Here is a 22,451-nt window from a genome sequence, read left to right as displayed (position 1 = left end):
AAAAACGGCGCAAACTTGAGCCGGAGATGAATAAAAAGCAGAAAGAAAACAAACAAAAGTCCGTTTGCGCCTGTACGCTGGGCCGTTTGATTCGTTTGTTTCACCCCAAACAGACGAACGCGGACAGGATGGGTCGCGGGATGGAGTTACGCTAAGCGCCTCCGGCATTGCGTTTTCCAGGACGCAAAAGACAAAACAAAAACAGTATTCGAACACACAGAAGCAACAGGCACACAGCTGCCTACGAGCACAGCAGATCGGGCGAGAGAAGCTAGAAAAGGAAGGCACCCGAGTCCAGCGGCGGAAGCCGTGCAGGAGGCTGGACGTGCGAGCGGATGGCGTGGAAGCCCCATCCCCCAAGAACCGTGGCGCCTCCACCACGTCGCGCCCATGCGCACCCTCCTCTCTTATAGAGCAAGAGCCACCATTAATTAGTCGCAACTCGATCTGCTGCGTCGACCTGTCTATGCTGTGACACCCCCTGCTCACCCTCTCTTCTCGCACGCCACGACGGCGAAGTGATCCAGCCAGCCACCGGCCGCCGCGGCAAATGGCGTTGTCCAGGGCGCAGACGAATTCCGGCGAGTCCCTCATCTCCTCCACCTTCGCGTCGCGCTACGTGCGCACCGCGCTCCCGAGGTTCAGGATACCGGAGCAGTCCATCCCCAAGGACGCGGCGTACCAGATCATCAACGACGAGCTGATGCTGGACGGGAACCCGCGCCTGAACCTCGCCTCCTTCGTCACCACCTGGATGGAGCCCGAGTGCGACAAGCTCATCCAGAACTCCGTCAACAAGAACTACGTCGACATGGACGAGTACCCCGTCACCACCGAGTTCCAGGTATCTCTCTATCATTTCCTTCATCGATCCATTGATGCAGTTTACAATTACGCGACTACGTACGGCGACGTATATATGTATGTTTGTGGATTTGAAACAGAACCGGTGCGTCAACATGATCGCGCATCTCTTCAACGCGCCCATCGGCGAGGACGAGACGGCCGTCGGGGTGGGCACCGTCGGCTCCTCGGAGGCCATCATGCTGGCCGGGCTGGCCTTCAAGAGGAAGTGGCAGAACAAGATGAAGGCCGAGGGCAAGCCCCACGACAAGCCCAACATCGTCACCGGCGCAAATGTCCAGGTAAATTACTAGTAATCGAGTACACGCATTACTGAGACAGTGCATGCCGGCTGGATCACCGGCAGGATTCAAAGTCAATCACCGGATCCATTCCAATCACTGGATGTCTTGGTTTTGTAGGTGTGTTGGGAGAAATTCGCGCGCTACTTCGAGGTTGAGCTCAAGGAGGTGAAGCTCAGGGAAGGGTACTACGTCATGGACCCCGCGAAGGCCGTAGAGTTGGTCGACGAGAACACCATCTGCGTCGCCGCCATCCTCGGCTCCACACTCAACGGCGAGTTCGAGGACGTCAAGATGCTCAACGACCTCCTCGTCGCCAAGAATGCAGAGACAGGGTACGCGTTAATCTTATGCCAAAAACTGGAACCGGCCGGGATGCATGTGAATGATAGAGATTTCATTGATCGATCGGTTGGTTTGGTCGATCGGTTGACCAGGTGGGACACGCCGATTCACGTGGACGCGGCGAGCGGCGGGTTCATCGCGCCCTTCATCTACCCGGAGCTGGAGTGGGACTTCCGGCTACCGCTGGTGAAGAGCATCAACGTCAGCGGCCACAAGTACGGCCTCGTCTATGCCGGCGTCGGGTGGATCATTTGGAGGAACAAGGAGGACCTGCCCGACGAGCTCATCTTCCACATCAACTACCTCGGCGCCGACCAGCCAACCTTCACGCTCAACTTCTCCAAAGGTACAGCACCGTGCGCGTCGATCAATCGGTTGGTTAGTTCCAGTATATGTTTTGAAGTATGTAATATGTTCATGTGCTGCTCCCTCTGTTGGATAGGTTCGAGCCAGATCATTGCACAGTATTATCAACTCATCCGTCTCGGATTCGAGGTAATTAACCACAATTTTTCTACAGCAGTAGCACGTTTTTGTTGGGGTTTTATTTTATGTCCAAGTGTTGCAGCATCCTTTGCCTTGTGCTTTATGCTTGTTGCTTTGTTTCTGCAAGCAACACAACAAACATGTGTTAACTTTGTGTCTGCAAGCAAAGAAACACCAGTGGTCCATGCACTTCATGCATTTCAGGTGGACGTCTAGTTTGTTAGGATCCTTCTTGTACTTTGCCATGCCGTCGGCATGTTCTTTGACATTGCTAACGCACCATCTCTATTTTTTCCATAAAAAAACTGTAGGTAGCAGCCAATGAACCAATTTGTGTTTGAAAAACTATTTATGTGATGCAAAAATGCAATGCAGGGCTACAAGGACATCATGCAAAATTGCCGGGACAACGCGGCGGTGCTCCGGGAGGGAGTCGAGAACATGGGCTACTTTCACCTGGTGTCCAAGGACTCAGGCGTGCCGCTCGTGGCCTTCTCCCTCAAGGACTCGTCCAAGTACACAGTGTTCGAGGTGGTCGAGAGCCTGCGCCGTTTCGGCTGGATTGTTCCGGCATACACAATGCCCGCCGACGCCGAGCACATCGCTGTCATGCGGGTGGTCATCCGCGAGGACTTCAGCCGCGGCCTCGCTGAGCGCCTCATCACCGACCTCAAGAAGGTCATGCTGGAGATGGACGCGCATGCCAAGAAGCATGGGCATCACGAGCATGTGAAGAAGACAGCACACCAAATCGAGAAGGAGGTGACCACCTACTGGCGGACCTTCGTTGCGAGGAAGAAGCACAGCCTGGTTTGCTGATTGCAGTTTTCGGGCTTAACGTGGAGGAATAATTCTTGGCCATACCGAGTTCTTCTTCGGCATGTGTTGGCTCATTTGTTGTTCTTTTTAGTAGTTTCTTCGAGTAAGTGTTCGTTTTAAGTTTAGCATTCGTTTTGTGTGCTTAGTTATGTATGTTCCCACCAAGCTGGCCTGGGCTGACCTCATATGGTGCATTCTGCCTTGGTTAGCTTGGCTACACTCTCGTTCTTTATGTTTTATGGGTTATAAACAATGCTTCTAAGTGCTCTGCGATCCGGAGTTAGGGTTTGAGGGCAAAGAACAACACCGCCGCTGAAGATTCTTATGTCACCTCGCCTCATGTTATCATCTTGACGCTGAGAGATTCAACATAGCACCGATGCAACAAATTAAAATAACACACCAATAAATCCATCAAGAAGAGAGCATTTGTTGTACTTCCCTGACTTGTGGTGCACCCAACTTATTCACTCCCTCTGTTCCATAATATAAGAGCGTTTTTGACACTAGTGTAGTGTAAAAACGCTTTTATATTATAAGACGGAGGTAGTAAAATATAAGCACAAGAAACAAAAGAGAAAGACAAATCTAGTATCGATAGCGATAATACTAGAAGTGTTTGGCACGCTTTGTTGCATCGTTTTCTTCCTAGAGCTACACACGAAGAACTAGTTGCTTATGAAATTGTTTGGTTATCACTTAGTGGGTCGAACTTTATTATTCTAGGTGCACCCTGTAATTCATAATTCAAATAGTCAAAATACTAAATAGTTGACCCAATAGTGAAATGTTGAAGCAACGGCAACACACATGCCCGGAGTAATAGCACATAAAGCAGAAAATCCATTTCGTTCACCCACTTTCTCTCTTCTTGTGTATCTTATCTCTTCTCACCGCACAAAGTAGTAGCAATCATAACTTACGCGGCTCGATCCATGCACAACCGTAGCCATGGGAGCACGCCACTTTTAAAAAAAAGAATCCGGCATCTGATTTTTTAGCATGACAAATCAAACGTTTTTATGGTAACTTTAGTTGGCGTGGGGATGCCAAATTTAGCTTACGAGCATGACAATTTTCGAACAAAAAATAAATAAAACTGAGGTGGATTTGACATGTTTGCCAACTAAACTTGTCATTCTCAGTAAACACAAATTGCCATAAAAAATAGTTTGATTTGCCATGGTAAAAAATCCGACACCAAATTTGTAACGAAGTTAAAAAAAGGTATCTATGAGAGCCCTCTATACAAAAGCAGTAGCAATTATGAAAATCCTAGTTCCTCCTTCCATCTATATAGGGTCTAATGTGTATTTCGAGACCGCCTTTGACTATTGATAACACTAATAATACATGAGATGTATAGTGTGAAAATTATATCATTGAAAGCTCCTTTCACGTACGAATTTGATGGTATACTTTGTGTAACTTGCATGTCATATATTATTGCTATAACACTTGGTCAAAGTTAGCCTCGAAAAACGATTAGGCCCTATATAGATAGAAGGAGGGAGTATCTCTTTTTTCTCTCTCAAGCACGTAGTCCAACCTGGTTTTATTTTGACCGTTTATCTGACGACGTTTGCTAGGGAGAAATTGCCATCAAAGCTCCTAACGCCGCCTTGGCCGCCAGGCTAGCAACCAGCCATCACCACCACATCAATGCACCCGTGACGCCCTTGCACAGACAGGCCGGCGTCGTCACCCCGCCAAACAATGGCATGTACGACGCATCTATCTGCCACTTGAGGCGACGGTCTGTACGACGCCACACGGTATAGTATTTTATTTTGGACGCTGCTCGCCAGCACCCGTTGGCTCATTTGTTGGACTGGGCGCACACCCAGAAAAAGGTAAGGTAGACAGCCCTTTGCCAGCTGTCGTACCAGAAAAGGCAAGCGGGAGTTCTCCTCCCCACACATGCCCGGACAGAAGGGATAACCTGCTATCCACCCCTTCCAACCAACCACGTGGTGGGTCGGTCCTACGCTAGCCCTTGGGGGGCGCCTCCTTCATCCTCCTTTTTCTCTCCAACCTCACGCGGCTGCTCCCTTCTTCCTCCTCAGAGGGAAGCCATTGTTTACCCCTAGATCTGGAACTCCATGCTTCCAGCAGGGGATTGACCACAACCCAGCAACTTCTGCAGATTGTCTCCTCCTCCTCCCCTCCCCTCTGATTGGAGATCTGCAAGCCAACAAATCGTGCAGGGTAAGAGTAATCATCCTCCTCTCTTAGTGGTAAAACTGTAGGGTAAAAAAGCATGGATTTCTGCACATTGGAAAACCAAATTTCCTGCAGATTGTATTTGAGGTTTGATTGGGGTCTAAAAAAAGTTGATTTTTGTTCTGTCAATTTTCTTGAAAAATATGTAAGCAATTTCCTACAAGTCTGTACCCCTGTACATGGGCAAGTTCCTACAAGTAGGCAGGCAAATCAAGTTTGTACCTCCTGTACATTGGCAAGTTCCTGCAAGTAGGCAGGCAAATCAAGTTTGAACCGCTGTACATGGGCAAGTTCCTACAAGTAGGCAGGCAAAACAAGGTTGAACCCCTGTACATGGGCAAGTCCCTACAAGCAGGCAGGCAAAACTGGTTTCCCACTATGTTCATATAGATGAATTTTCCTAAATAAATTGAGTTATCAGGCATGCAGCTTTTCATATTTTTGAGTCTAAAAGCACTTGATTATTTTTGTAGGCAAGTTCTATTAAAACATCAGGCAATTACTGTGTTGCATTGCAAAAAAACAGGGGACAAAAATTCACAAAGAAGGATACTGGAGGGGGGAAAAGGATATATAGATAGAAGAAGTACCTAATAAATTGCCTTCTTTTAGACTTGTTTTGACCTTCATGTCCCTACAAATTCAAAAAAATGGTGCTTAGGCTCTGTAGAACTTGTATACAAAGCAAAAGTTTTTGGGTAGGTGGGGGAATGATGTAGTCACCTGATAAAATGAGATGTTTGCTTCTGTATATTTACACACAAAAAATGCAAAAAGAGAAAGTGGTAGTAATTTGCTGATCCTTTGCAAAATTAGTAGACATTAGGCAAGTAAACATGTATACACTAGTGGTAGTAGAGGTTTTTGCAAACTGAAACATGATGTGACAACACGAGATACATCAAAACACATGAGTCTGAGTTGCGTATCACAGATGTAACGCACTACAGATTGCTGTTTAGAGAAAAAAATAGAAAAAATCCACAGTTCATCTACTCCTTGATAAAATCCACATTGGCCTGGAGATTCTTTTTTGCAGCTGTAGCTTGAGCACGGAGTGAAGAATTCAGAAAAACATGTCTTTACTTCTTCTCAATTCCTATTAAAGAACAAGGATAAAAATCAAAAACTCATAGAACAGACACAAAAAATGAAGATAAAAATGAAATTCAAGGAAACTAAAGCAACCCCGAAAAAATGACCATTTCGAGTGTTTTCGTAGATTGGTGTCACACATTTTTGCATCTAGAGTTGCCTTTCATTTTTTGTTTTTATTTTCCCTGGAAATCAGTGTCATTGCTGTTTCTTTTCTCCTCGGGTTTGAAAGATGATTGACTTAAACGAATTGCCTGATGACACTAATTCTGAAATGCGTTTTACGGGTGGCATTGGAGTTGAAGACCCCATGTACTGTACGCAGCCTGTTGCCCAGCCCCCTGGTGGAGAATACAATGAAGTTGTAGGAGAATCTCCTAATCCCATGAGCACTCAGAAAGCTCCTGCTGCACCTGAAGAAGCTATGCAGACAGAAGGTGATACTTTTGATGACACCACCACAATTGGAGAAACAGGTGGAACTATTGGACAGGGAGTTGTGGGAAATGACAATGATGATGAAGCTTGGTCACAACCAAAAGAGCCTTTCATAGGAATGAGGTTGGATACTCTCGAGGGTGCAAAAGAACACTATAATGCCTATGCTCTCCGACTTGGGTTTTCAATCAAGATGAACACTTCTAGGAAATCAACGAAATCTGGTTTGTTGGAAAAGCAACAATTTGTTTGCAACAAATTCCGAAAACCCAAAGTTGATGACGGAGGTGCAGAAACTGCCCCAATCCTAGATGTGATTGAAGATTTTAATGGAGATGCCGATGAAGGTGAGGATGATGAGATTGTCTTCCTTGATGATGAGTGTAAAAAGAAGAAGAAATCTAAGAGAAGAAAGCGAGACACAATAGTCCAAACAGGGTGCAGAGCAAGAATGGTTGTGAAGCTAATGGACAGTCGGTGGGAGGTGATTTTCTTTGTTCGTGAACACAATCATGCATTGGTTGACAAACCATCACTAACTAAGTACCTCCGATCACATCAAGGGATTCCTCCGGAAGAAAAACTATTCCTGAAGAATCTTCATAACTGTAATTTGACCACAGGTCTGTGTCCACATTCAACCCAAAAAAAACTCTGTTTTCTTGTGGGAATTTTTTCATAAAGTTGCCTGTTATTATTTTGCAAGTTGCTTGTACTTAGTTCTTGTTTTTGCCAACTAATCTGGTATCACAGGGGAAACCTTTTGTGGTTTCTACAGAATTGCTTGTAATTAAGTAGGCAAGCTTTGTGGTCCTCTGGAAAAATAATTTGCACGGAGTTGCCTTTTGGCTCATGCAAGTTGCTTGTTCTGCTTAAGCAAGTTGCTTGTTCAGAAAAGGATGGCAACTTCTGCGTCCTTGATGCACATAAGTTGCCCCACCATGCAAAAAATAAGTTCAGCTTTCTCTGGGAAAACAAATCGATTCATTGTGTGCCAGGGGGGTATGACTTGCCTGTATCTATGGAAACTATATGAGTTAGAAAAGAAAAAGATGGGCAACTTCTGTGTCCTTGATGCACATAAGTTGCCCTCACCACGCAAAATATAGTTGAGCTTCTGTGGAAAAAAGAAAATTGATTCATTGGTTTGTGTTGGTTTGTTGTTGTTCTGTTTTCCAGTAACTGTGTTGCTTGTTTTCTTTCATATCCTAACTATGTTTCTGCATGCGATTTGTGCAGGTCGTATGATGCAAAGTATGTCTGAATTTTATGGGACGGAACTAATTGTTCCTTATACAACTAAAGAAATATCAAATCTTAAATCGAGCTTGAACAAGGCAGCTACTAGTGAAGGAGATATGATAGAGACAGTAGCCTACTTCAAGGAGCAAGAGAAAACAGATCCTGATTTTTTTCTACAAGGTCAAGTATGATGAGGAGGACAGGGTTATGAACATTTTCTAGGTTGATGGACTAGCACGGAAGGCATACGCTGAGGCTTATCATGATTGCATTTCCTTCGACACGACATACATGACAAACATGTACAACATGCCTTTTGCACCGTTCATTGGTATCAACCAGCACGGGCAGTCATTCATAGGCAAGAATTGGAGACGAGCTTTGATTGGTTGTTTGGGAGTTTCCTTGAAGCAATGCATGGACTGGCCCCTAACAACATCATAACTGACCAACACATTGTGATGGCTGAATCTATTAAGAACATCTTCCCTACAAGTGTGCATCGGCGTTGTCGTTGGCACATCATGAAGAAAGCTCAAGAGAAACTTGGGGCACTGTTGGGTAGGAACCCTGGTTTGTCAAAGGATTTCAACGAGTGTGTTGACTTCAGCTTCACACCCGAAGAATTTGAGGCAAAATGGGCTGCTCTAATGGCAAAATATCAGGCTGCTATTGGTACACACTTTGACAAACTCTATGAGTACCGGACAACATGGGTGCCGTGCTACTTCAAGCACAGATTCTTCCCTTTCCTGCAGTCAACACAGCGAAGCGAGGGCTTCAATGCTGTCCTCAAGCGGTATGTGAACCCGCACGACTCGATGCTAAACTTTGTGAAACAATATCAGAAGATTCAAATTCATGTGCTTGCTAGGGAGGGTGCACAAGATTATAGGACAGGCCACTTAGAGACTGAAATGTGGTCACATTTCCCCATTGAAAAGCAAGCATATGAAGCCTACACTAGAGACTTGTACCGTAAGTTCCGTGAAGAGTTCGAGATGATTGGGAGGTACAATGTACGCCCCTGTGGTGCACATTTGTATGTGCTTGAACCTAACAGAGAATGGGTTGCTAAATATGGGTCCAGACACTATTATGTAACAGCAGAAATTGATGCAGGCAATTACACATGTGAATCCTGCAAGATGGACAGAGATGGTATCCTTTGCTGCAATATCTTGAAGGTTTTCACCCACCTCGGAGTTGATGAGATACCAGCGCAATACATCATTCGCAGGTGGACTCCACTAGAAGTGCCTAATGCACCCCCTGTTGTGGAAGCAGCAGAAGCAGAAATGCCGCCAGCATCAAAGAGGCAAGTTCGCACACCAACTTGCAGATGGATTTTTCAAGCTTGGCCAAAGTTTCCTGTGCATCCGATGCTGCTGCGGAAATTCTGAAGAGGCATATGCGTGCAGCTTGGACGGAGATTGGACACCTAAATTTATCTAAGAAGAAAAAAGCAGCAGTCCCTACACATGCACATTGCAACAATTCTCGGCCGTCTACTAGTGGTCCACCAACATTCGGGGGCCATGCGCAGCCTCCTGGTAGGCATCCAGAAGAAGTTGTGCCACCAGCAGGTGTTGTTGTGCCGCCAACAGAGGGGAGGGGTGTGCACTCAACTTCAACTGCTGCACCAAGTCCTAGATCTGCTCGTATTTCAATGCACTCAATTCATCAGCCCATGCACAAAACTCCTGAACATGCTCAACCCATCCTTAGAGACCCCCCAAAATCTACAACGAAAGGAAGAGCAAAGTCTAAACGACTTCAATCAACACTTGAGCTACACCTGAAGCGAAAAACAAATGCAGCTTTTGTGGATCTGTTGAACACACTGCAGGACAATGTGAAGCAAGGTTGGTTTGATAGGCACAAATGCAAGCAGGTTTTGGGAAAAAAAGAAATGAAGTTGTTGAAAACAAGAATAAAGAGGGGGAGCTACGAGCAAAAATATGAGCTGTTTTTGTAATTTTGGTTCATGATATGAATATCATGAGTTGACCTTGTATCGTAGTTTTTTTGCGCAACTCTATGTCATTTCTCCCTGAGCTTGAACCCTTTTGAGTAATTCGTACGCATTGTTGTTTGCTTTCACATATGTTAATTGCCTGGTTCCCCAGGTGTTAGTTGCCTAGTTTTAAATCTTTTTTCCATAGTTGCGTGCTACCAGAATTTGTTAGTTCGCTGGTTTGCATGTGCTAGTCACCTTATTGTTTCCTATTCAAAATGTTGTTTCACAAAAAAAACAAAAAGGAAAAAATAATTACCAAACTTGTGAATAGAAAGAAAAACTTACCTATGGCAACTTCAGAATATCCTTCCACGGAGCTTTGTTGTGGACACTTGAAACCCATGTGTTGGTGAGTTGCTTCCGAATGTTCGGTATGTCATCTGGTTCATACTTGGGTACAGCCCTTGCATCCCATTTGCTTGTATTGGTCAGCCCGTAGATCCCGTAATCAACGCTTTTGTACCACACACAAAGAAGAAGCAAAAACAACATGTGTGGGGGTTAGCCTATCTTCGTGCATGAGACTGGATTTACAAAGTATGAAAACCAGAAAGGACTTTTAGGCAACTTGTGTGTGTTCTTGGCACACAAGTTGCCTCACACAGAAGTTCCCTCCCCCCACCCACCCCTTTTCTGCTTTTGAGGCACTTTATGTGTGCTCTGGGCACACAAGTTGCCTAAACATGTAGGAAACTTAAATGTGTTCTGGGCACACAAGTTGCCTCACACGCAGGCACCTATACGTGCGGTCTGGGCACACAAGTTGCCTCCCCCCACCCACCCACCCCATTCCTGATTTTGAGGGCAACATGTTAGAGATGTACAAGAAGGAGAAGGGAGTTGAGGCAATTTATGTGTGCTCTGGGCACACAAGTTGCCTCCCACCCCCTCCCCCCCCCCCGCCCCAATCAGGTAGGTTTTTGGGGGGGTGTTAGGCAACTTGTGTGTGGGTTAGCCTATCTTCGTGCATGAGACTGGATTTACAAAGTATGAAAACCAGAAAGGACTTTTAGGCAACTTGTGTGTGTTCTGGGCACACAAGTTGCCTCACAAATAGACTTTTAGGCAACTTGTGTGTGTCCTGGGCACACAAATTGCCTCACACAGAAGTTGCCTCCCCCCACCCATCCCTTTTCTGCTTTTGAGGGCAACATGTTAGAGGGGGAGGGGGTACAAGAAGGAGAAGGGAGTTTGGGCACTTTATGTGTGCTCTGGGCACACAAGTTGCCTCCCACAAACGCGCCCAATCAGGTAAAGTTTTTGGGGTGTTAGGCAACTTGTGTGTGTTCTGGGCACACAAGTTGCCTAAACATGTAGACAACTTAAAATGTGATCTAGACACACAAGTTGCCTCCCCCACCCATCTTTTTTGCTTGCTTACTCGTCGGGAAACATTAAACGAAGGGGGAAAAAGCAAAAAAAAAAGTACACACAAAAAATAAAGAAAACGGGACTTTGCTTACTCATTATTTTGCTTGGGAACATCGATGTTTACAAGACTGAAGTCATCCAGCACAATGTGGGACTTGTGGTAGTGGTGGTCCCACATGGTACGGATAGTTGCTGCTATTTTCCTTGCATTAGTGTCCAAATCTACATCATCGAGCGTCCTCCAGGAGTCAAGCACCTCAAATCTTCGGTCTCTTATATTCAGATTAAAGACCCAATAATGGTTCGAAGTTTTCTTCTTTGCTGGATTAAGGTTCTCCAATATAGGAAACATAATCTGTTTTTGTTGCACAAAAAAAAGTTAACGAAAAAATCAAACAAATGCCTTATCAAAATGTACAAAAAAATGGACTCCCTTCATTTGCAGGCAACTTGTGTCTCCAAAAAGTAAGTGAACACATATATAACTTGGGATATATTTTGTGTAGACATCAAGAAAATGACTCACCATGTCTTTTCGGTCCAAATGGTTAGACTTGTTGAATCTGCCATTCATTTCTTGTGTGTTCCATTCCATCTGTTGTAGCCTGATCTGAAAAAGAAAAAGGAAAACCATCAATACATGATGACCTATATTGCGGAGAAGAAAGAAGAAAAAATGCAAAAAAAATACATATAAATAGAAAAGCTTGAAGGCAAAACTTTTACCGAGAATCGAAGAGGCATGACGACCTTCTTTGAGTCCACAGGCAAATTCAGCATTATAGACTCGATGCCAACTTCGAACACGTGCGAAAGAACGACACCCTCAACCTTCATTGAGTCTGCAAGTTCCCTCAGGGTGACATCATATCCATTGTAATCAATGATTTTTGGGCTGGAAACAGAAAAAAAGCAAGGCGATTAAAAATGACAAGCAAAAAAGTAACCCAAACGCATTAAGATCCCTGGAGCAAACATTGGCCATTGCTATGATTAGACAAGTTTGGTACCTGATGTCTGTATCTTTTGATTCATCTGCACTGATCCTTGCATGCAAAATCATTGAAGTGTATAAACGGTTTGCTTCAGGTTTGCAATGGAACTCTTTCTTGTTCCCGGAAATCATGAATGGTGATCTCAGGCATGGAGGCAGCTTGATGAGCCTCCTCTCATATTGAAATGTGACTGGCTCGCCTGAACTACTACTACTGTAATACTTGCTGCCCGAACATAAATATGTTTCAGTCATACCCTGGGTGTCTTTAATAGGTGTGTGCAAGTTATTTGGTGACAAGCTACTGACGTCTTGCCCACCAATTGATTCTTTTCGCCTTCGCTCTGCTGCTGCACATGCTTCTTCTATAGCATCCCAATCATCATCTTCTATATTAATAACTTCATTCACATCATCTTCATCAAGAAATGGTTGTTTCAAACTCGTATTCACATCATCTTCGTTGCGGATTTGTTGTTCCGAACTCATTGTCCATGCAGATTGACTGCTGGTATTGGTTGCTTCTTTATGACTTGGAATAAGATCATCTAAGATAATCCCAAAGTTGGGTGCTGGACAGTATTCGTCCCATATCCCTTTCAACTTTTGCTTGGGGGGGGGTCATCAACTGGCTCTTCACATGTGTTTGCTGCTGGAAGGTTGATTTCTTTATTGGTTGGAACAACACATCTTGCTAATATCTCATCTATGTTTAGTGTGTCATTGGAGTGCTCCTGGTGTGTCTCCGGTGGACAGTTTTCCTTGTTTGCATCCTTTGTAGGAGGTCTGCTGAATTTGGAGCTCATCGTAGGCACCTTGGTATCAACCTTGGGCGACTCTGGTACTGGAACTGGTTGTTTCATGTCGGTGTTTGGATTCCCAACAACTTGTTGGCTCCCTGTAGGCAGCATGAGATTAGTCTTGAGCAAATTTGTGACTAACTTGGATGGTTTGAGATGAGTTGTAGGCTGTCTATCAAGTTGGGGGCTTGTTACATGTAACTTGGCATCCTTGGTGATCATCTCAGGGAAGCTCCCTTGACTAATTGTAGTGAATGGTTGTCTGAGAAAAGGTAGTACAGGTAGCTTGGCATCAGTCTGTGGCAAGTTTTCAAGTGGACTTGCCTGCCTCACTGCATTATTTGTCTGACTCGTGAAATTTGGCAATGTTGCAGCCAGCTTGCTGTCATTGTGCCTCAGCTTGCCAGGGGGCTTGGGATCATTCTGTACAAAGGTTGCATGTGAGCTTGCTTCTCTGAAATCAGTAAATGGTGGGCATGTGTTTTTTGGATAGGCTGCAGGCAAATTGAGATCAACTTTGGGCAACTTTGCACAAAAACTTGCTTGCTTGTTAACTCCCATACAAGTTGCCCCAACTTTCAGCTCACTTGCTCCCTTGGTTTTATCATTCAGTTCCTTCTTAAGCTTTTCATTAGCTGATCCTTGCTTACATGTGGTGCCTAAGGGCTGCACTGTTCCCTTTTCTCTAAAAATTGGAGCGTCAGCAATTGGTGCTTCTGTTGTTCTTCGTACTGCCTGAGCTCCCATACAAGTTGCCCCAACTTTCACCTCACTTGCTCCATCTTTCAGCTCGACTCGGTGAACTTTTTCAGTTTGCTGTTTATGCTTGAGTGATGAAACAAGCTGCCTAGTTTCATGTCTTGGCTCAAATGCTCCAGCTTCAATTGGTGCCAAGTTGAATGATACCCTCTTTTGCTTCCTTGGTGGTAGTGGGGGCATATGCCTTTTTGGTTCTTCTTTTCTTTTTGCTATCGGGGTGTGGAATCCACAAATTTCTTGCATAAGCTCCTCCTGTGTGTGTAGTGGGCATAACTCTTCCATGTTGAAAGTGCATGCCATTTGCATGTTCTCGTCCTCCAGAATGCTTTGGAATATCATGTTGCTATATGAAGCAGGTGTTCATCCGTCATAAACTTTCGGCAGATCAAGCTTCTCGCCTTCTAGCGGTTTCCATTGCTTGTTGAACTCCATCATAACAATGTCTATAAGAGATATACTTTTTGGGTCATCTGCCCCTTTTGCTTTGTTGCCATGCTCTTGAATGAAGAAGTCTGTAGAGCAATCGCCTTCGTTGGTGCTACTTGAACTTGCTGTCGGCTCATCTTCTGCAGAATTACCACCCGGGGTACCTGCTCCGGTGTTGTGACCTCCACCCCTGTCCTCATCGTCTTCGTCATTCCCTTTCCTATTACCCCCTCTCTTTTCACTTGTTTGGTCATCGTCCTCGTCCCGATCGTCCCGATCATCATCTTCATTCGGTTGTTCTTGATCATCCTTCTCCGTTCCAGCCTTTTCAGATCCCTCCTCACTGTGCACCTCTTCAGTGGGGTGGCTTCCATTACCTCCATCTGAGCTGGTCTCACCATCCCCCTTCCCCTGATCCTCATCAGCATGTTTTTTCTCACCCTGTAACACCTTCGATGCGACTATATCTCCCACGTGTCGAGGCACGACTTAGAGGCATAATCGCATTGAAGGCATATGTCGCAAGTGAGGTAATCTTCACACAACCCATGTAATAAATAAGGGAAAGAGATACATAGTTGGCTTACAATCGCCACTTCACACAATTACAGGAATAAACATTACATCAATCAAATACACTCATGGTCCGACTACGGAACCAAAATAAAAGAAGAACCCCCAAATGCGACAAAGGTCCCCGATCGACCCCAACTGGGCTCCACTACTAATCAACTAGAACGAAACCATACAAAGGACAAGATCTTCATCGCGCTCCTCCTGAGCTTGGTTGCGTCATCTGCACGGACTCATTGGCACCTGCAAGCTGGTTTGGAAGTATCTGTGAGCCACGGGGACTCAGCAATCTCGCACCCTCGCGATCAAGACTATTTAAGCTTATGGGTAAGGTAGAAGGTATGAGGTGGAGCTGCAGCAAGCGACTAGCATATATGGTGGCTAACATACGCAAATGAGAGCGAGAAGAGAAGGCAAAGCACGGTCGATAAAGGTATGATCAACAACCGGACGTTAACAAATTCCCATCTGCCCATAACCGCGGGCACGGCTTTCGAAAGTTCAAATCCCTGCAGGGGTGTCCCAACTTAGCCCATGACAAGCTCTCACGGTCAACGAAGGAATAGACCTCCACCCGAGACGTTCCGATCAGACTCGGTATCCCGGTACAACAAGACATTTCGACAGGGTAAAACTAAACCAGCAACACCGCCCGAATGTGCCGACAAATCCCGATAGGAGCTGCACATATCTCTTTCTCAGGGCACACACAGATTGTCTTAGGTACGGGTAGGCCAGCCCAGAGTTGCCCCTGGTGGTCACCGGTAGCTGACAGTTGGACCAACACTCAGAGGAGCACTAGCCCGGGGGGGGGTTAAAATAATGATGACCCTTGAGTCCGCGAAACCCAAGGGAAAAAGAGGCTAGGTGGCGAATGGTAAAACCAATGTTGGGCATTGCTGGAAGAGCTTTACTTAAGGCGAACTGTCAAGGGGTTCCCATTATAGCCCAACCGTGTAAGGAACGCAAAATCCGGGAACATAACACCGATATGACGGAAACTAGGGCGGCAAGAGTGGAACAAAACACCAGGCATAGGGCCGAGCCTTCCACCCTTTACCAAGTATATAGATGCATTAATTAAATAAGATATATAGTGATATCCCAACAAGTAAATAAATATGTTCCAACAAGGAACGGCCTCCAATCTTCACCTGCAACTAGCAACGCTATAAGAGGGGCTGAGCAAAGCGGTAACATAGCCAATCAACGGTTTGCTAGGACAAGGTGGGTTAGAGGTTTGACATGGCAATTGGGAGGCTGACAAGCAAATGGTAGGCATCGTAGCATTGGCATAGCAAAAGAGCGAGCAAACTAGCATAGAAAAGATAGTAGTGATTTCGAGGGTATGATCATCTTGCCTGAAATCCCGCAAGGAAGAAGAACGAGTCCATGAAGAAGACAAACGGACGTAGTCGAACGGATCCTCACAAACTCGACGTTAACGGAACCAACCGAAGAAGCAACACCAGAAAGAAGCAAACAAACATGGTAAACAACCTCCACATAGACATGGCATGATGCACAAACAAGTATGATGCATGTCCGGTTTAATGAAGCATGACATAGCAAAGTGCACAAACAATCCTACAAATTAAGTGGAGCTCATTATGCAACGGAGTTGCATATTGACGGAACACCACGTCAATTATTTAGTTCTCTCCAGGTTAGGTACTCAACAATATTAAATGTTGTTAAGCATGGCAAGAGGTGAAGAACAACAAAACTACCTATCTAGGCAAGTTTAAATGAGGCCGGAAACAACGAACAACAATTCCGGAAAAATCCTCATATGCATAGTTTAAGGTTTGGTACTGTTCTGCCCTAAACATCATTTTAGAGTTGTTAAGCATGCAAAATGAAGCCACCATGTTAAACTAGGCAAAATTCTACCCCATTTACATATAAAGTTTATTAAAATCGGAGTTACGGTTAATTAGTTATGAAATAAATCATTTTAACATGGCATAGGAGCAAATTAATGCAAACAACATTTTAAGCATTTTAAACATGGGTGAAAGTTGGATATCATTAATCTACACAAAATTCTGAGCAAGTTTCATATATAAAACGTTTTAATCCGATGCACGGTTAGTGAGTTTTTCTATGCATGAACAAGGGGGACTAATCTGTAAAACTGGCATTCCTGCGGATAATAGCTAAAATCGCAAAAGAGGAAAAAAACACGCTTCGGGCCGAAAACAGAGGCCGGCCCAAGTAGAACAGGATCTGGAGGGGAAAGCTCACATCGGGCCTTGGCCCGGCTGGAGCTGTTGGGCCTTGGGAGGCTGGGTTCAACGCGAGCGGTGGGCCGAGGCCCACGCGCGGGAGACGTGCCTGTGCTCGCATGCGGCACACGCTGGCAGGCAGGAACGGCGACGACCGGTGGCGCATCGACGTGGGGCATTCCGGCAGACGATGGGGATGGATGCGAGGGCGGCGGATCCAGGTAGCTCCAGCCTAGATCTAGCCGGAGGAAGGCACGGCGGCGAGCTCCATCGGGCGGCCATGGCGGAGCTCCTGCAGGAGAGGAGGGGTTGTGAGAGAGGAAGACGAGGGAGAATCAGAGGGAGGAGGAGAGGAACAGGGCGGCGGGGTCCGGCCTGGGTGTCCTTCGGTTGGCGGCTCCAGCAAGGCCGCTGATGAGGGCGGGGTCGGAGCGGCTCCAAGAGCTCGATCTGGAGCTCATCTCCTCGATCCCGCTTCGGGGCAGGAGGATGGCGAACGGTGGCGGCGCAACACTGGCACCTCGGGCCTAGATCGACCCAGACGGGCCGGTTGCGGGCTGCGGCGGTGTAAGCATGGGGCTGGATCGTGAGGGGGGGGATTGGATCAAGGAGAAAGTGGCTGGTTGGCTCAGCGCTAAAAACAAGGAGAAAGAAGATTGCGGCGGCGGCGATGGGATGGATGGGACGGATCCCTAGGATTTAGGGTTGGGGCTATATATAGCATGTCGGCGAAAAGAGAGGGATGTGGATCATCGGATCGAAATCCGACAGATGAGAATAAATATGCTAAAGAGTCCAATAAATAAAACGATGATATTTTGTAGATGTTTGGGGATGATCCGGACACAGCGGTAACGACTGTCCGAGTCGGGTCCGGGACAGCTTTTGGGCTAGCGCGAGGAGGGTCGCGGGCTGGCGAGAGAGGTTAGGTAGGGCCTGACGGTGAGTAGTGAGCTGTGTAGACGGTCTCGAGCTGAGAGAAGAGAAGAGAGAGAGGCCCGACGACTGTTTCCGGAGACCGAAAACGTCCGACGTTAGACCAGCTACTATTGCCGCTATATTTATCCGTTGGGGTGTCAAACGGACTCCGAACGCGATGAAACTTGGCAGGCGGCCTACTAACAACAAAACAACACCGCACGCCAACTTTCATCCCATTCCGAGAACATTTTTCCGGCCACTTATAAAATATTATTTCAGACGTGCCGCGGGCGCGTGCAAGTGTGGTAGGGCTCAGAACGGACAACGGAGAGAACGAGGAGACCGAGACGAATGCAAGTTTTGAAAAACATGATGATGCAATGCACATGATGACATGATATGCAATGCATGACACGCAGGCAATGACAAGGCAACAACAGCGAATAACTGACCGACACCTGGCACATCGGTCTCGGGGCGTTACAACACTCCACCACTACGAGAGGATCTCGTCCCGAGATCTAGAATGGCACCGGAGGGGAAAACGGAGGAGAAAGAGAAGAGGGAAACTAAGTTGCTTCTTTGGCAAACGAGTGAAACCAAAGAACCTTGCGAGGTTGAACAAATTCGAGAAAAGAATACAACGAAGGTGAACTAGGTCGAAAACACTCCGTTAGAAAAGAGGGACAAAGAACATTGCGAAAAACCCTTGAGGTTGAAGGGCAAGATATATATTGAAAAACACTCCGGTTTAAAAGAAAAGAATTGAATAATAACTTGATAAGATGAGAAGATACTTGAGCAAAAAGGCACAACACTCCGGTTAAAAGGATAAGCACGAACAAAACATGGTTCTGCCAATCCGAGAAGATGGGTTGAGGAGAGCAACAACACAATGCCTCCGGATGAAGGAATAAAAGGTAGATCGTCGGAACGAAAGAACGGAGAAGAAAATGGCAACTTCTGCCACAAGTGAGCTTGAAAAGGCATCCTTAGGATAAGGGTCGAACGGAGTTGTTGGACACCAATAACGGAAAAAGCTTGTAGTGGGCTTATGGAATACATCTCAAAATTTTGTGGTGAAAACCCGCCACTCACGGAAAAGAATTGGATTGATATGAACAAATTTACGAGAAAGGTATGTCGCACCGGAAAGGACAAACGAAGAGCTTGGATCATTTATGAGCACCATAATAGCAACAATCCTTAGGGACAGCTTTAGGTGAAATATAACCCAAGATAGCTCCAATGACGAGATTGATGGATTTAAAAATGTCTCATTTCTAGACAGCATGTGAATCATGAAAACCCGAACTTAAATTATCAAGAATGACATAATACCACCCCGAATGATAGGGTAGACAGAAATGCACTCCGGATAGCGAGATGAAGAATGCTTGAACTCCTTAGAAAAGAATCTCGATGAACATATCGAGAAGGAATATAAATCCTTGATGAACCAACATGTAGAATCTCCAAGAAGAACTCCGGTAACGGAAGGATAACGAGAAGAAAGAGAAGTTGCAAACACAAGGTGAAACCTTGTAATGATTTAGATGAACCTCCATGGTGATATAATTACGAGAGGTAGGAACTCCGGGAAAGATAAGATGAACAATTGAGATCAAGAATTTTGATGAGCCTCCGGAATAAAGAATTAATCACTTGAATGAAACAAGAATAAGAATTACATTATGCTTATCCTTCACCAATTAAATTGATGACAATCAATGGATTTGGCATACTACTTATTCTCGTAGAGAGCATTAAGATAGATATAGCGCCAACTTTGGAAAATATTGAACGAACCACCGGTAGAATTGAAATAATGAATAAATTGATTAGGAAGAGAAATATTGAACAAATCATCGTAAGAATTGGAAATGAACGAAGTAAAGATAAAGAAACACCGGGAAGAATTAGAGAACGAATGAAAATACTTGATGGAAATTAGATCCACGAGAACAAAAGATCATGAGCTGATTAGAGAATATTGAATGATGCACCGGTGAGATTTGGGGAACGAGAGCTGAAAGCTGAGAATGAACAAGTCTTCTGAAATGATGGACTCCGGATAATCAAACTGAAAATACCCTTGAAATGCTCCGGATGGGTGAAAAGAATTCTCACAATCGAATATAATTATGAGAGGATGGCAACAAGGTGGAATCACGAATCTTGAAGAGAATGGAGCAATATATGGAGGAACAAACCTTCTTCGGTCTTCAAAATCTGAGAATGACGACGAGAAATACCATCATGACTTATTTAGGCACTCCGGAAGAATCAAAATGAAGAGGTTGAGCCCACGATGAAAAGAATTTGAAAGGTTTTTAGAGGAGGACATTTGACTGATGGCAATTCATTCTTACATCAAAACTTTTGAAAAGAATTTGAGAATAACTCCGGGAAAATAAGAAGAGTCAGGTAAGATCCTGGGAAAAGACCTGTGGGTTAAGGCCCACTCAAAAGAAGCACCGTTGAAATGATTTAAAGAGAGAGATTGCACCGGTTGAATTAAATGGCTAGAATGAGATCACATCCTCAAAAGAGTTTGAACGAAAACAGAGTGGAAACACGAATCTTTGAGATATCTTGAGCACTCCGGAACAAAAGAATAGCAAGAAATGACTAAATGTGATGTGCACCGGCATGAGAAAGTATTGAAATGAGGAAAGGATATGATCAACAAAGCTTGACTTGAAACCACCGGAGAAGAGAAGAGACAAAGAATGATAACTTGAAGCTCCGTTACGATCTTCATGAGAATCACCAGATAAGAATATTGATAGAAAAGAATGGAGAGACCTCACATCAATAAGAAGGATACTCGATTAAGAGATCTGAATCCTTGGAGAAAAACAAAGGGAGGGAGGGTGGGAAAAACAAAGGCAACTTGGAGACGGAAGAAATAACACCGTTGAGAAGAAGAGATAATTGATCTTACTGATGTTGAAATGATCAGATCCACTTGAAGAGAAAAACATGCCGGTTGAAAAGGATTGACAAAGCAATCTTGATGATCAAGAAGGATTGGTATTCACACCGAAGTATGAGAACACCATTTGGGGAAGGTATGGAATCAACATTTGACTTTGAAGCAACTCGAATACGACAACTCAAAACAAAACAAAGGATTGGCTTGCAAAATAAGCCGGAACAAACATATGATAGAGATTTCATCCGAAGTTTTCGTGGTGGGGCCTACACAGGCTCGATCGTATAGCACCATCATGTACAAGGCAGTGCACATGACATACGAAGCGTCCCCGAGTCAGCATAGCTAAGGACTCTTTAAGACACAACGAGACCACTGTAAAATCGACCGTGAATAGGCGAACCACTAGACGTCGAACCCCAATTTCATATCATACATCTGTCGGAAAGATATCCTAAGGCTACTTGAATTCCCACCTATGAAATTCCCGAAATTTCCCGGTTATGCAATCAGGTGTTGGGGATACAGGGGAGCATAATATCTCACTCAAGCTAGCAAATCCTACATCCAGCTGTATCCATCCTTCAACACATAACCAAGAAACCTTCGGAAACCATCTATCTCAACCTTCGAAAAGCATCCGTTATACAAGTTATGGCGATACTCCCGAACTCCCGCCCCAGTACTGGGTGGCGTCGAGGTTATCTCACCAACGAACTGCATAAAGGAGATTTTCGATGTCGCGCACAAATCTCAAGTATACCAGAATTGCAACGATAAAATTGTGACGACAACACCTCGGAGCTCAACTCCCCGGGACACTTCCACAAAACCCCTGACAGGAGGCACCAAGACAATGTTCTCGTCATAAAACCATCGGAACGATTCCAAGATACCCGCGTGATCCTAAAAATTTTTTTTAGTGAAATCTGAGAAGAGAAGAGTCAAAACTCTACGTCAGGATGCCTTACCAGAGCGATGAGGAGACTGGGAAGTAAAAAGAATTCCTAAACTCTCCGATATATAATTCCTAAATGACTCAAAACATTTTTTCTAGACACAACTCGGCCACTAATAACGATCAAGCAATGGGGATCCTAAGGTCGGGGAAGGCTCTGATACCAACTTGTAACACCCTCGATGCGACTATATCTCCCACGTGTCGAGGCACGACTTAGAGGCATAATCGCATTGAAGGCATATGTCGCAAGTGAGGTAATCTTCACACAACCCATGTAATAAATAAGGGAAAGAGATACATAGTTGGCTTACAATCGCCACTTCACACAATTACAGGAATAAACATTACATCAATCAAATACACTCATGGTCCGACTACGGAACCAAAATAAAAGAAGAACCCCCAAATGCGACAAAGGTCCCCGATCGACCCCAACTGGGCTCCACTACTAATCAACTAGAACGAAACCATACAAAGGACAAGATCTTCATCGCGCTCCTCCTGAGCTTGGTTGCGTCATCTGCACGGACTCATTGGCACCTGCAAGCTGGTTTGGAAGTATCTGTGAGCCACGGGGACTCAGCAATCTCGCACCCTCGCGATCAAGACTATTTAAGCTTATGGGTAAGGTAGAAGGTATGAGGTGGAGCTGCAGCAAGCGACTAGC

At 45.2% G+C, this 22,451-nt stretch overlaps 1 protein-coding gene across 1 annotated transcript; it reads left to right on the top strand.

Annotated features, from left to right (window-relative positions):
• Positions 1-514: 514 nt before the first annotated feature.
• Positions 515-3,081, top strand: LOC125541752 (glutamate decarboxylase-like). The gene is made up of 6 exons (XM_048705090.1): positions 515-844; positions 945-1,145; positions 1,266-1,480; positions 1,583-1,836; positions 1,933-1,985; positions 2,352-3,081. The coding sequence occupies exons 1-6, from the start codon at positions 551-553 to the stop codon at positions 2,793-2,795; spliced, it is 1,461 nt and encodes a 486-aa protein (XP_048561047.1). The 5' UTR covers positions 515-550; the 3' UTR covers positions 2,796-3,081.
• Positions 3,082-22,451: the final 19,370 nt, after the last annotated feature.

Source organism: Triticum urartu, chromosome 2 (genome assembly GCF_003073215.2).
Source record: "Triticum urartu cultivar G1812 chromosome 2, Tu2.1, whole genome shotgun sequence".
Taxonomy (NCBI): domain Eukaryota; kingdom Viridiplantae; phylum Streptophyta; class Magnoliopsida; order Poales; family Poaceae; genus Triticum; species Triticum urartu.
The sequence above is the reverse complement of the archived record's forward strand: the minus strand, read 5'-3'. Positions and strand labels throughout refer to the sequence as shown.